The sequence below is a fragment of the Chamaea fasciata genome, unplaced genomic scaffold (genome assembly GCF_029207755.1).
Source record: "Chamaea fasciata isolate MVZ Bird 193981 ecotype frontalis unplaced genomic scaffold, bChaFas1.0.hap1 SCAF_4, whole genome shotgun sequence".
NCBI lineage: Eukaryota > Metazoa > Chordata > Aves > Passeriformes > Sylviidae > Chamaea > Chamaea fasciata.
The window spans coordinates 29,920,227-29,935,602 of NW_027094089.1; the positions used below are offsets into that span (position 1 = coordinate 29,920,227).

The 15,376-nt window shown below is 34.5% G+C and overlaps 1 protein-coding gene across 1 annotated transcript in view; it reads left to right on the forward strand.

The window, feature by feature from the left end:
• IPO11 (importin 11) overlaps positions 1 to 15,376 on the forward strand; it is an 80,534-nt gene that overhangs the window by 12,446 nt on the left and 52,712 nt on the right. The window contains exons 6-14 of the mRNA XM_066181201.1: positions 3,860 to 3,932; positions 7,221 to 7,424; positions 9,067 to 9,199; positions 10,016 to 10,074; positions 10,805 to 10,853; positions 12,028 to 12,098; positions 13,428 to 13,620; positions 14,428 to 14,580; positions 14,848 to 14,891. Coding sequence (XP_066037298.1) covers positions 3,860 to 3,932; positions 7,221 to 7,424; positions 9,067 to 9,199; positions 10,016 to 10,074; positions 10,805 to 10,853; positions 12,028 to 12,098; positions 13,428 to 13,620; positions 14,428 to 14,580; positions 14,848 to 14,891 — 979 coding nt within the window. The remainder of the gene's footprint in view (positions 1 to 3,859; positions 3,933 to 7,220; positions 7,425 to 9,066; positions 9,200 to 10,015; positions 10,075 to 10,804; positions 10,854 to 12,027; positions 12,099 to 13,427; positions 13,621 to 14,427; positions 14,581 to 14,847; positions 14,892 to 15,376) is intronic.

A 15,376-nucleotide genomic window follows, 5' to 3' on the forward strand; every position in this document is an offset into this window, starting at 1 on the left:
GGAAAAATTACAAAATTCTCTATCCACAGCTCATTTTAAGTAGTGTGGTACTCCTTCATTATTGCATAGAGCACTTGTGTATTTGTATATGTGAATTAATATATAATTGCAAAACATCTGCAAGCATGTGGGTTCTTTTTTATATGAAAGGAGAATACCATCTCTTTCATGAAAGATGGCATATAGCTTTGACATTTCTGGTTAACAGGATTCTGCTTACAGTAGTGGTATTTTGCAAGAACTGTTGGAAGAAGTTAATAATTGTTTCAATTTGTTAATACTTTTGGACACTAGCATTTCTGGTAAAAAAGTACAGTTTATTTCTTGAAGAACTAAAGACTAGAATTTTACTGTTAGAAGTGAAAATTAAATAAAAATATTTTAATGTAGTTTTCCTGTAGTTTTAAATTAAATGTAATTTTAAAAATAACTTTTTCTTGGCTGTAAAGATTCCATGGGTTAAATCTCTATTAAATTTCCAGTGAAACCCTATTTTCCCCCATTTCTAATTTTTCTGCCACTGATTTAATACAATTAAAGTATAAAATAAATTTGAAAAATTGTTGGCTGCTGTTAAGGACTCAATGTAGTAATGCATACTAAGTTTTTAGTCTGTGTCCAGCTGGTTTTTTTCCTAAATTTGTTAGATGTGACATTTTGTCTGCACTCACCCAGATCACGTTTCTCTTAGTATATGTTGAGGTCATTTTGAGAAATCCTGATTTAAACTAAATTCTCAGTAGATTATTTTGGGAACCAGTCATACTTTGAATGTCATGATTCTTTGAAGGCTTCATTGTGGAGGCTGCATTTTTGTTGTCTTTGCAAAATTCTTGTCTTTCATCTTGTGTTTCACTTCAGCATCTGTCCCCTCTCTGTCTGTGCATCAGAGCATATTTTGATATACAGATGAGGCTTAAAACCACATTTTCCAGCGAGAATGATTTTGAAGATGAGCCTAAGAACTTCCTCCTGCTTTTTCAGCAGCATTTCATATTGCTGTGGTGAAGAGCCTAGAGTTGTCATAGCCTCTTTTCAGGCACAATTTGGCCCCTTTTTTTTGAAATTCTTGTCAGCCTCCTCAAAAGCTGGTCTTACAGGATGATTGTATGCATCCTACTGTATGCATTTTTATTTTCTTCAGAAATAGTTTGTCTTGAACTCAAGAGTTGAATATGTTTTTGATTTTACAGACCATTATTTTTGTATCTTGTCTCTTGTGGACTTTGTTCTCTTATTTGAGTACCATATTAGCAACTTCAACAATACTTTCCAAATATATGTTTTTACTTGTGTGATAACTCCTCATAAACCAGAAATTCAAATCTGAAATATCAGACTTTTTTTCAAAAAGCTCCAAAAGAAGATTTAAAGTATTTGGATGTATATTTCTCCACACCACAAACCCAGAGAAAGATCAAAGTTATGTTGAACTTGAAAATTGAAAATTGTGAATGACTGCAGCATAGCAGATAGAAGTTCATGTGTAGATTAAGTTATTTGAATTTTTTGGGAGCATATAATTCAATGCTGAAGGGAGATAGCCGGCTCAGTGAAGCATATTCTTTCTAACTTCTCACCTGCCTGTAACATTTACAGATGGAATAGTGGGATTGTCTTTTCTTGTAAGGCGCTGGGGGCCATGGTGCCGGTGTGTCCCTGCTCTCCGGCAGATGTCACTCTGGTGTTGCGCAGACTGCGAATTCCTCCACCCAGGAGGAGTTCCAGGGTCACACGGTGCTCTGTGACACTTCCATCAGCATTGATTTCGTAAATCTTTTTTTTTATTATTTATTACTCTTCTCCAGTTTTGTTTATCACAGGCTTGTGTATTTGAGGCGTTTGTCCTCACGAATCTGTTCCTTTCCTTTCCTTTGTTTTGTCTGCAATGGCAAAAGCTTAATTACAGTGTTTTTGTTTACAGTAGGTAATGAACTGAATTCTTGCTGCTCTTAGACCGTGCATATGATAAGTTTACTATAATTATAATTATGAAAAAGTGTTTAAGGCCAGGGGTCTTATGAGCCCACAAAGTAAATGAAGTAATACAGTAAAACAATATTTTTTTTATAAACCAGATTTAGGTGCTTTCTGTTATCTCTGAAAGTGAGGTATTATACAATCTACATTTAATTGAGAATAGATTTTTAAATTTTATTAGTAAGAGCTTCTAAGTTTCAGAAACCACTTAGAGGATGTCTATATGTTTGGAAATTATATACTGCATATTCATATTATTAAAAAAAAAAACCACAATTTTTTTCCTGGAATATAATCTCGTGGATTTAGATTAATAAATTAACATATTTACATGCAGAAAAGCTTTTACTATTGCAGAAATCGCTGTAATTTTTTCACCAAAATGTTTTTACGCCTAATTTAATTTTATGCAAAAAAAAATATAAAATCATAAAGTCTATATCTTGATTTAAAAAATCAAACAAAATTGTGGCTTCTGGGTGCTATAACTACCTTGGAAAATAAGACTTAGTGTAGAGTTTTGAGTTGCCAGTGAAACAATGAATTATGAATTGCCCCCCTTTTGTACTATATTTCAAATGATGAGTCTTTAGGAAATGGTGATTATTTGAGTTTTATGCAGGGGTGAAGGGAAAATGAAAACTAGAATATTTTTGCAGGTGTTTGCTCTTATGGCAATTCCTGCCTCTATTTTTTATTATTTTGAGATTAATATTTAGTATTTGTCTAGATTAGTGTAAAACCTATGCTTTAGGGAGTTTCAGACATCATTTTAAACCTCACTATATAAAACTAGTTGGTTAATATCTGTGCCTGAGGTCAGACAAGAGGACATGTTAGTGTTGGTGTGTTTAATTTTCTTAATTTCCAGCCATTAGTCTTCCCTGAGATATGATGTTTGCACGCATGCTTCTAAGTCATTGCAATGTTAGCTGAAAATTTCATCAGAACAATCTTGGGTGATAACTTACAGGCTTTTTATGAAGAAGAAACATCTTTCTAGATGCTATCAGTAAATGAATATGTGTTGGGAGTTTTTTGTTTGGTTTGGTTTTGGTTTTCTCTTTCCCCAATAATATAATCTATAAATATCAACAAAACTTTTTTTTAAAGCAGCGTGTTGTGTTTCCTCACTGGAAATTGTAAGAAAATTGCATGATTCATATAAAGTCTGAAGTAATACAAGAGTGGTATCATACTGTAACTTGTAGTCTTAAACTCATAGAGATCACTTAAAATGAAGTATTAAGGTGCCACAGTGCTGCACTTGAACAAAAATTAACCTTTATGGCTTAGAATTTGCCCTGCTCACTATTTTCCCCTACATTTTATGGAGAAGGTGTCAACATACTTTTCACACAAAGGTATAATTTTCTACACTTTTAAGTGTAGGTTTATTACTTGCTTGTAGAAAAGGACTTATAATAGAAAAGACTTACTGCTTTTACAGAAAGGCGTCTTCTGATATGGTGATTGCCTTATTCTGGACATTTTTAGGCCATTGTCCATTAGTATACATGAGCAAATTCATGTTCAAATCCTTAATTCTGGCAGTAATAACTGTATAACAATTGTTTATGAGCAATCCATTTGTATTTTGTACAGTTTTGCATTTTTTCAGTATGTATCTGTGCATCCCACTCTGTCACTCTTGCCATTTATCTTTAAAAAGGTCACTTCAGGTCTCAAAATGTGAGACTCAAATGCCTTATAAGTATTTTTTTCACTGTTCCCTCTCTTTTTTAAAGATACTTGAGATAGTGGAAGAACAAAGGATGTTCTTTTGTTAGTTTTGATAGTGTTTTTGATAGTTACATATGAATTGATAGTAGTTTTTAAATTGAAAATAAATAATATTTTAATAAATGTATCCTGGCAGTGCTCTTTCTGAAGAGGAAAAAACTACATTGCGTGCTGGACTTATCACCAACTTTAATGAGCCAGTGAATCAGGTTAGTGGTGATTGTTTGTTACTCTTCCCAGGAAATGCTTTTATTGATAGGTAGTTTGGCTTATTTCTTCACAAAGCATTTAATTATTATAATAATAAAGTTGCAGTTTACGTATTGCTTTTCAGGCAGATCTTTAAGTGAGATCTTAATGACTTATGATTGTAGAAATGCTTTGGGTGAAAAGAACATGTTTTGTCTCTCGTTTGTTTCTTTTGGTGTTGCAGCAGTTTGTTGGCATTTGGTGAAATGGTTCAGGAATGGATGTAGCTCAAAAATAATCTTTCCTTGAGTGATTTTTTTGTTTTTTTTCAGCTGTGTCTGTTCTCATACCTGGCTCCCAGTGTGGCCATACAAGGAAGTGTGGCTGTGGCATAGCAGGAACGAGCTGTTGAGATTGCTGCTGTATAAACCCACCTGAGCTGAATTGCTGTCACATGTCTAGTTACAGCATTAGTGAATTTAAATAAGCTTAGTAAAGCTTCAGTGTGATAGTGTCTTTTTGTACATAAAGTGACTAATTGTAAGCCATGATTTTGATCAAAATAAGAATTCATTATTGTGTTGAGTATAGAACTAATGTTGGGGGCACAGAATATGTCCATACTAGATGAATCAATCCTATTTCTGCTGACTTACTTTTCATGTAAGTATAAGATTCTTCAAGGAAGTATTTGCTAATATTTTGAGCTAGATATTAAATAACTTTATCAAGGAAATACAGAAATGATAGGCATAAGATAAAGATTAAAAAGAAAAAGCTTTGGAAATAAACTTCTCTTCTGCAGACAGTTCAGTTTTAACTTTTCTTGACAGGATTAATGTAACTTCTAGGATTAGAGCAATTATCAAAATTAGGGTAATATAGTCTTTGTAGAAGGCCATTGTGAACTGAAAATTTTGACTAGAGTAAAAAATTTTCATTGCAAATACTATTTTTAAAAAAGCATATAAAGTATTTTAAAATTTGTTTGGGAGGTATAGTTTCAATGTAAGCAATATAACCAAATATTACTTGTTTCTGTATTTTAACCAAAAAGAACTATGACGTATATCAAGCTGAACCATAGTGCATGTCATTTATGCTTCTACTAGGTAGCATATAATTTATCAAATGTTTAATTTTGAAGTTTGTATGTTTTTTGCACATATGAACAGGCAAATTAATTATAGAAGTCTAATATTAACTACACTGTTTGTAAAACAAATAAAACTTTTTATCGATACCTTCTCATGCATTCCTTGGTATTTCATCAGATTTCCTGCTAAGGTGATACCATAGCATGTCTTGCAGTTAAAAATGCCACTTTTGATGAACAGTTCTGGAGTTCTCTGACTGTGGTTGCAGTTGAGATTGGAACCTTTTAAACGGACATTTTAAAGGCTAGTTGTCTTTAAAGGCTAGTTGTCTTCATGTTTTGATTTATGTGTTCTTAGGACATTTTTTGGGATGTCATTTTTTAACATGTGAAGACTTCTGTTTGTTTTTATGGCAGCAGTCTAAATAATTGCCCAAACAATTATGTGCGATACTGAACTATGTTTACAGAGCCGATATCCCTTTCTTTCCCCTTGTTTCCCAATCTGTGTTGTAGGTATCCTGAGGTGTCCCTTCAGAGGAATCTTTTGTTTAGCTCCCAGCCTGCTTGATATGTCTGAGTTTTGATATCCTGTGTTCCTGATAACTGCACTTTTCCAGTCACAGATAATTCATAACAGAGTTGCTATCTGCTTGTGCTTTTTGCATCAGTGAAGGCAGAAAAAAAATGTAACTCTTGTATAGAAAGAAAAACAACACAAAAAAGTGAGAAATAGGCATAATATGGAGATGTGATGATACAACTTGACTTCCAGGGGAGGTGGAGAGGAAAAAGAGAACATACCATCTGTGGAGAGCATAATTTCCATGCCCTCTGAATATATTTAGCATATGGAGGGACAGTGGAACAAAGTTCTTCAAATGTATGACAGGAAATTCTTTTTCTTCTTTCTCCCCATTTAAAAAGCCAGTCCTCAAGATAAAAGTGCTTTTGGCCTTCCTTGGAGGTTGCCTATGTATGACATAGGGAGAAGAATTTATTTGCTCCCCCTGCTCTCCAACTTGATCTGATACTAAGTAGGACTCCCAGCTCTTCCTTGTGAATGTTGACATCATTTTCTTGAAGCAATTCTTCTCACAAAGCAGCATGGTAGGAGTAAATATTGCAGAAGACTTGGTGGGGTTGTCTGACTCCAGATGAAACAGCTCAGGAAGCAGTAAAGAAGGAGCATAGCTCTGTCCTTCTTACGGCTGTAAATTTCTTGGATTCCTTCAGGTAGCCTAAGAACGTGGTTTCTTCCCCAGGTTGAAAGTGTGGTTATTCTAGTGTGTTGAAGGAGAGAGTGTCTGCTTCACTAATCCAGTCCAGGACCTTTTCAATAAGAATGGGATAAGAACTGGGAAAATAAGAATGTGAAACTTTTGGACATTTGAGGTAGGGTTTTGAGGGGCCATAAAAAATATGTTAAGGAATGTTTAGGGGAAGGCAGTTGCGCAGCAGCCAAGTGTGGAATAGACAGAAAGAGGGGATGAGAAGGGCCAGTCATGTATAAACTGTGGATGGTCTGTACCTATGTCTAAACTAACCCTGTGCCTGATGGCTGCTGCCTGTCCTGTGTTCTGATTACATCCCTTACTCTGTTCATCATGCATGTGTGCTGTAAAGGTTCCAGCTGCTGGCAAGACTGGTGTGAGTGGGATTTGGGCCCAACAACCAAAGTCAGATGGTATGAGTGGTGCAGGTGCCCCTAGCCTGTGGTTCTGAAGATCTGGAGCAAGAGAGTCTCAGTTCCAGTTACTGGAATGGGGCTTAGGCTTACACATGTGTGCCTGGGGCTGGGAATGGCTCTGTCTGAAAGTCAGATAAAGTAGAATTAAGGGTAATATGTACTCAGCAGTGTATGGTCATAGAAAGTGATAGAAAAGATCAGTAAGTAAAAAGTGGTTCCCAAATATTTGTTTCTTCATTAACGTGATTTCTAGAATAAATATAGTTACCAGTCTTCATGTAAAATTTAGACAAGGTATTAAGTTTTGTATTTTCTGTAAATACTTGCTGCAAACGTAAAATAGAATACTTTTTCTCCACATTTATTTGCATTCAGCAAACTTAAAAATAGCTTGAGGAAAAGCACACAAAAATCTAGCAATCCTAGTCTTTTTTGGTTCAGGTTTTATTTGGCTGTGGAGCTTGTCATTATTCATTTCCTAAGTGCCCTTTGACTTAATGGTGTCTGTGGTTTTTTTTGCAGATAGCAACTCAGATCTCTGTACTGATTGCTAAAGTTGCCAGAGTGGACTGCCCAAGGCAATGGCCAGAACTTATACCCACTCTTGTAGAATCTGTGAAGGTGCAGGATGATCTTCAACAGCACAGGGCACTACTTACATTTTACCATGTTACAAAGACCCTGTCATCCAAACGGCTTGCTGCAGATAGGAAGCTTTTCTATGATGTAAGTAGTATGATGCAGTATTTTAGAGCCTGCAAACTGTGTATTGTACATGCTTGCCTCTTCCAGAGTTAAGCTGGCAGGGCATTAATGGCATGTCTGTGGACTTTAATGTCTGCCCTTGGAACAGAAGTGCTCTTATGTTGTGGGTATCTTTATACTACGGGATAACTGGGTGAGATGTTTGAGGTCTTTATTAATTTGCATACAGCTTGAATGTTATCTTAATTTGTGTAAAGAGACAGAGCTTCATCTACAGAACAGTATCTGCATTTCAGCCTTATGATGTACATGATCATATTTTTCTAGGAATTTATGAATTTTTTTTTAGAAGTGTGTTCTGAGTTCATAAGTCAGTATAGTCTTTTAGAAATACTGGGGTTTAGACTTCCATACAACCGTATTTTAATTTTTTATCATCAGCAAAAATGTGTTTGAGGTTTTTCCAGGCCATCTCTTCAGGTTAATTAAAAGGCAAGATGTGAATGCAGATGCCAGATCTCATGTAATTCAGCTTGCATTCTCCATTGTAAAAATCCACTGATTAGAACACAGATGTAACTTTGACTGTAGACATCTCCAAACCCATTTGGAGTTGGCTAACGGTGTAGTACAGCTAACTGAATTTAGTGAGTTAACCATTTTTTCCAAACGTGTTACTCTTGAATTTTTGAAATTTTTGTTTATTCCTTTATTTTAAAGGAAGGAGTGAGCACTGAAAATGAAGACTGTTTATGGAGGTTTACCTATTTATCTGTGTAGAAATTTCTGTCTGTGTAATCAATAAGATGAAATTTTAACCATCAGGAGTCTGAGGCATTGAAGACTGACTTGTAAATAGGATCTTTACTAACCTTTACTCAGTCAAAGCAACTAAATAAACAGTCATGTGCTTTCGACTCCGTTGATATAGGGTGTAGCAGACTAAGTGCAGATTTCCATAATTAAGAAGCTGTCAAGTGCCACCATAACTGAGTGAGAGAACCTTTGTCTTCTGTTTGTAATTCAGATATCTTCATCAGTTAAGCTCTGTGTGTGGACTATAATGTGAACTAAGGTTTAGATTTGTTCAGTTCTACTTAAGTATTTGTCATTCTGTGTTTTTAAAAAATTGAGGGAAAAGATCAGTGTTTGTAGCTATCAACAAAGTTAGCTTTGGAGTAGGCATTGTTCTGTACTATTGCATCTGTAATGGTTGTGTCCGAGAGTAAGCTGATTCAGACATTAATTTAACTGTAAGATGGACAGCTTGTCTTTGTGGGAGAAGAGGTGATGAGGAAAGCTGATAATTTTTTGAAGTGTCATGCCATATTATACACCAGCAGCTGTATTTACTGAAAATCGGGTAAGAAAAGAGCCCTAAATAGTTTTCTTTAAGGTGACAGTCATAGACCCAAGTAGTTAGGGAAACCAGTGAGTTTATACTAACATCTTCAAATAAAGACAAGGTATTTTCTGTTAAATATCTTTAGATTAATGCAACTCATTACAACAGTGAAGCAAATTAAACATTGTGGCCTGTGATACATACAAAAAGCTGGATTAAATATTTTAAGAGTCCAAATCAGCCTTTAAAATTTAGGGATTTAATACGGTATAGCAAAAATTAAGGAGAGAAAACATATTCTTGATCTTCCTTTTGCAGCTTACATCAAGTATTTATAGCTTTGCTTGTTCCTTGTGGAATCATCATACAGATACATTCCTGCAGCAGATTTGTACAGGGGATGAAGCTGCAGCTGCAAATTCACTTGAAAGGACCTTGTTGTCATTGAAAGGTAATAATATAGAATGATGTTAAGGGTAAGGAATAAAATAACTTTCTTCACAAGGAATGTGTAGAACTTCTTTGATAAATAGTTCCCATTCTCTAACGAAGTCATGCCCACTGAGAGTATCTTTATTGTTGGTTTATTTTACCAGCAATAGTTGGTAGTGTTAGCAAGGCAGAAGGAGGATTGCTCATGCAGAAGGGAGAGAGAGTGGTGTTGTTTCTCAGTATGAGAAACTGTGCATTCCACTGTGCATGTTGTAAGAAGTCATTGTCTAGGAGGTTAGAAAGTGGATGGCATAACAGGATATTTTCTAACATGTGTTGTAATTTAGGTTTGCATGTCTTTAGTGCTTAATTGAGGAAGCTGAGCTACAAGTTTCATTCCATTAAATTCACCCTGTGTCCAGTGAAAAGCTAGCCTTAGCAGTTAATTTATGTTTTAGGTTGAAGCTCAAAGGCTTATGAATTGAGTCAATGCAAATTCTGACTACTTTGCTGATTTGAACAACTGAGATTTTTGTAGTTACTGCAGGATCTTTCAGGAGTTGAATTCTCAAGAGTTTTGGCAGAATTCTTCCTGATAGAGTGTTTGATAGAGTAATTACTGGAGTTCTCTTCATCATTTTACAAAAGATGTATTTTAAAGTAATTTCAGTAAGGTGAACGATAGGTATGGATGAAGCATCCGGGACCTAAAATTATATGTATTTTTTGAAGCATTGAGTTGAAAGAAAGGCATGGCAAATTGAATTGTAATTGTTTTCTGAAATTTGTTGAAGCAATATCTAATGAATAGCTACACAAGTAATTTTATTCCTAGTGCTTCGGAAACTAACGGTCCATGGCTTTGTGGAACCTCACTGGAATGCAGAGGTGATGGTGAGTTCAAGTAAATCTTGTAAATCTAGTAGTCTTTTGTGATGATTTCAGGTGTTGTTAGAGCTGTGTTTTAAAATCGTTGAAAGGCACGCATTTGTATTATGCAAAGGAAGATCAAGCAACATTCTCTCAAAGTCGTCCTCTCATCAGTCAAGAACTCTCAAATCCTAGATGGATTCTAAACACTATGACACTAATGGCATCATGTTTAAAAAAGGACAAGACACCCTGTCCAATTTATGCACCACATGATGGTGGCACTTTTTGCTTACTGAAAGATGTCTTACATGTGCTCTCCTCCCCTCAGTTAAAAGCATTTTGTTTGGTGAGGAGTGTGATGTCATGCTTGTCCTATCACATTAGTTTGATTGAGATAAGAGTCTGTGGTCTGCAGCCCATGGAGAGGGTAGCATCAGACAAAGAAACCCAAGTACCTTCCTCAACCTCCCGTGCTGCTTGTTTTACTGGAGACATTGAGTACCTATGACCTACAGCCTACACTAGGAAGTTGAGAACAGGGTTGAACTGGATAAACATCATCTATGCAGTCTGCTTTCCAGCTAGTTGTTAATTTCTTGAGGAAATTGTTCAAAATAATCAAGGAGCTCAGTTAAAAGTTAAAAGTTATGAGGTCATGTCTGAGCTGGTAACACATGACTTAAGTCTGACATTGTTCTTATAATACAATGCAGAATAAACTTCATCTTTCAAAGGCATGTTTGTTTCTTAGGGTTTTCTACATGCTGTATTTGAACGGCTGAAACAGTTTCTGCAGTGTAGTAAGTATCTGACTATTTATCTTTGAATCCATTGTTAAACATTAGAAGCTGCATGAAAATATACAGGCTAGTGTATCAACAGTAATCATGTAGGTGCAAGGAATTTTTGTATAAGTCAAAAATATTTCTTTAAATACTGCTGAAACTATCAAAGAATTCAGTAAAAGTGTCTTTTTGTATCAACGGATTAAATCACACTAAAATTGTATTTGGTGTCACATTTTAACACCGCTTTTTACAAGATTAGATGTCTAAACTGAATAGGAAGAATTTTTTAAAAATAAGTTATATGTAATTTTGATTTTTGATGAAATTCCTGGGTTCAGGCACCTGTACTTCAGTAAGAGGGCTGATCTGGGCTTTGAGCCTCATTTTAAAAGAGATGGAGACTGCCCCCCATTTCCCACTTTTGCTATACTACATTCAGGCTCCTTCTGGCTCTTCTTTCATTTTTGACAGGAAAGGTGCAGAATTAAATAGAGGGAGTTTAAGACTATCCCATACTGAAGTTTAGTGTTTATTGTAGTCCCCTAGAATATGTTTAGGATCTTTGTGTTCTAAGACAAGAACTGAGCTGAACCTTCCCATTTCCACTTTTCTGATCACTAAACTGTTTTGCAAAAGCAGGATTAGTGTTTACATTTATTATGTCGTGTTTCTGCCTGTAATACTCAATATGGCCCTTTCTGGTTTTTCTCTTTTTTAATAAAAGTTTTGTCTGGTTTTTTTCCTATTTCAGAATGTTTTCTAATGTCCATAATAAATTATTCTTTAAAGCGGAATTTCTAAAAAAGCATGTAATAGTTTTATTAAAAGGACGTCTTTACATTTTCAATGCATAATTATTTTTTGTCTATACTAGCATTTGCTTGCATTATTTTCACTGCTTTTTATCATTGAATTTTCTATAATGATGTCACAATTATTGTAGCCTGATCAAGTGCAGTGAATTTCACTGCAGTTGAGTGAAACTGTTTAGGATTGCTTATTTCCAGTACTCATTACCTTGAAATTGATTTGGAATTTATTTTGCCCTAGAACTTTTTTCAGGCTCATCTTAATCTCTTAACTACGGTAAAAATAAGTTCTTCAGTGTAAATTATTTAAAACTTATCTATCCAGAAAGAAAATGAAAGTCTAAAAAATTATAGTCATGAGATGTCTGATTTACTAGGTAGAAGTATAAGAGCAGAAAGCATATGCAGAGATCGTCTAGAAAAGACCATAATTCTGTTCACTAAAGTGGTAAGTAAAATTTCCTTTCAGTTACTGTGTAGTTTTTAGTTCTGGAGGAGCAGTCCCCATCCAGACACATATGTGCCTTAAAGTGAATTCCTTTTAGATCTTTCAAAGAAATGGAAGGTACTGCAACTTAAAACTTCTTTGTCATGAGATATATTTTTGAAGAAAAGGGTGTCTGTTTACTCATGCTGATGTAAGTTGCAGCAACAAAGAATACATTTTCTTAACTCCGACAAAATTAAATGCATTCCATAAGTAAATTGTTAAGTTAGGGTTTGTTTGAGGAAGAATTTTGGAAGCATTGATAAAACAATGGTAATTGTATTAAGGAATAAAGCAGACATAGGCTTTTCATCTTATATTTAGTTAGATCACTGTTTCTATGTCTTTGTTAGTTCTGTGGAATTACTGGCCACACTAATTAATCAAAAGAAAATGAACAGCATACTCCCTTGCCGTCTGAGTCTTGTATTGTGCGATACACTTGGACTTGTCAGCTGATTCTGTGTAAATGTTAAATGCATGTTGTGTTGAAGACAATTTTAACATAGACAGTTGGTCTGGTTTTTTGGTTTTGTTCTTTTTTTTATTTTTGAGTTGCAAAATCTATGGAGTTCCCATTGTTTTCAGATTCTGTCTGGAGGCCATGGGTCTATTTTAAATATTTAACATAGTTATCAGAAGTAAAAGGCACCTATCAGCTTCACCCAAATTGAGCTGAAGGTGCTCTAACACATTATTTTTGGTCTTAGTACTTAGATTGCAAATGTGCATCTCTTTTCACAAACCTGAAGAGAAAGTTAACTTGATTAATAGTTAATCTACCACCTATAGAAATTCACATGCAAGAATACAAGTTGAGGCATTTTTGCAGTACTAAAAGAGATAAAAGGAATCCACCGGTTTATTTTAGATCAGTAACTGGAAAAGCCAAGTTGGGGAAGTGCTTGTACTGCAGTGGTGGTGTTGGGGGGGAAGTTATATATCCCTCATAGGTCTTTTGCTTACACTGGTTCTAATAGGGATGAATAATCTGCTGAAATACTGTTTTAAGTATGGCTGATACATTTTTTTTACTATTAGCAAGCTGGTCCATTTGAAGACGAGTATTGTTCTTCGTACTTAAAAAAAAAAGTAATTTTGAACCCAAAACAGAAGTAATGCTTCATTAGCAGTTGATACTGATCTCTTCCTAATTTCCTGTCCATGTTCAGTTTTCTATAATTTTATATAAATTGGCACCTTTTCTTGATAACTAGTTTACTAAAGCATTTAATAAGACTTCATTAAAAGTGTTTTGATTTCTCTTTTTCTACTTCCTTTCTTTTTAAGCTTTTGGACTTCTTGGATCAACATCCTTTCTCATTCACTGCTTTGATTCAGAGGTCACTGGAGTTCTCTGTAAGCTATGTTTTCACAGAAGCTGGTGAAGGAGTTGTATTTGAGCAGTTTATTGTACAATGCATGAATCTCATTAAGATGATTGTAAAAAATTATGCATACAAGCCATCCAAAAATATTGAAGGTACTGTTACTATTTACTAAAATAATTTTTTATGTCTTGAGAAACATCCTGCTAGCTATTCTCAACAGTTAACTCCTTTATTAATGTTTTAATAATTATTGAAATGTGTATGGTTCTGTCGCTATATCAATAATTGTTATTTTAACTTTTAAAGTATTAATGTATATAGATAAAGACATTCCAAAGCAATTTTAAATGCAAAAGGAGCACGAATATATTTTCTTCTTTGATTTTTTTAGTTTCCATTGAACTAATTTTAAAAAGTACTGAGGTACAGAGTTTGGTTTGTTTTCATCAACTAGTTTGTTGCGTCTGTCCCATGAGATGTTTGATAAAATGGTGTATTTTCTGTAATTAACTACTACCAGTACAATGAAATACATAAATACAGTGGATTGGAGATGCAGTTGAATATAAAGGAATTCATATTTTTCATAAAGTAGTTTTGCTTTATGGGAGTGTGTTTCATTTTGAAACTTCATACATTGCTGTATGTGTGAGTTAAAAAAATACCTCAACCTTTCACATTAGTTTTACACATGGCAGTGGCTAGATAACAATTAGCATTCTCTATGAATCTGAAAAGAAGTGTTATATACTGGTACTGGTGTGTGTCAGAATAGATTACTTGTTTAAAAACCTGTCTTACGAGCTGAAAGTCAGTTTAAGTCTGCCATGAAAATACATTTTTCTGGTTTTCTCAGAGGATAAGTGTTTTTTATTTATTGACTTCCTTCTAATTTTACTAGACTAGTCTTTGATCATTAAGCCACTTAATTGTAATATGAAATCTTTGTTTTATTTCAGACAGCAGTCCTGAAACTCTTGAAGCACATAAAATAAAGACAGCTTTTTTCACATACCCAACACTAACGGAAATATGTAGGAGATTAGTCACTCACTATTTTCTGCTGACAAAGGAAGAATTGACCATGTGGGAAGAGGATCCAGAAAGCTTCAGTAAGAAACATGCTATATAGTTGCGTGTTATGTAATTAGATATTTGTATGAATGCTTCATATCCACATTGTCTCTTCAAATTGCCTACTGCAATATTGGCCATTTTACTTCCTGCCATCTTCTTAACATAGACAAATACTCCCTCTAGACATTCTTTTTGTAATAAAAGATTTCTCAGTAGGCTATAATATCCTCTTATCCTAACACTAAACTTTGTTTGTACCATAGTTGAAATAATACTTCCTTCTTTTCTTTGTGAAATAATAGCTGTGGAAGAGACCGGAGGAGATTCTTGGAAGTACAGTCTCAGAGTAAGTGTTGAATTTGAAATAAAAACATTAAAAATTCCTGAATGCAATTCTTGATAGTTTTACAACTGAGATAATATTTGAAAAAAAATCCTTATGTTTCTTCAGATATAGTAAAGTTTAACTTTGTTTTTTTTTTCAGTGTTGAAACTTGCTGAAATACACGGGAATCTATGCACTTCATATTTAGGGGGAGGGGGAAGGCATTTGCTTCAGCGTTGGAATTACGTAGCATCTGGTTAAAGCCAGCAGGAATTGTCTCTTTTTTAAACTGATAACTGATGTGACCACATATGACTTTCTTAGTAGACATGACGAGTGAAACAAGTTCCAGATGCATCTTTTTTAGTTATTTATATTCCTTAATTAGTTATTATATTAGTTAATCTAGTTCAGATCAGAAATACGCTGTTGTAGTATATCTCCCAATTGTAACTGCCATGGTTTGCTTTGCAGAGAGATCTCAAAGTTTTATTTGCTGAATTACT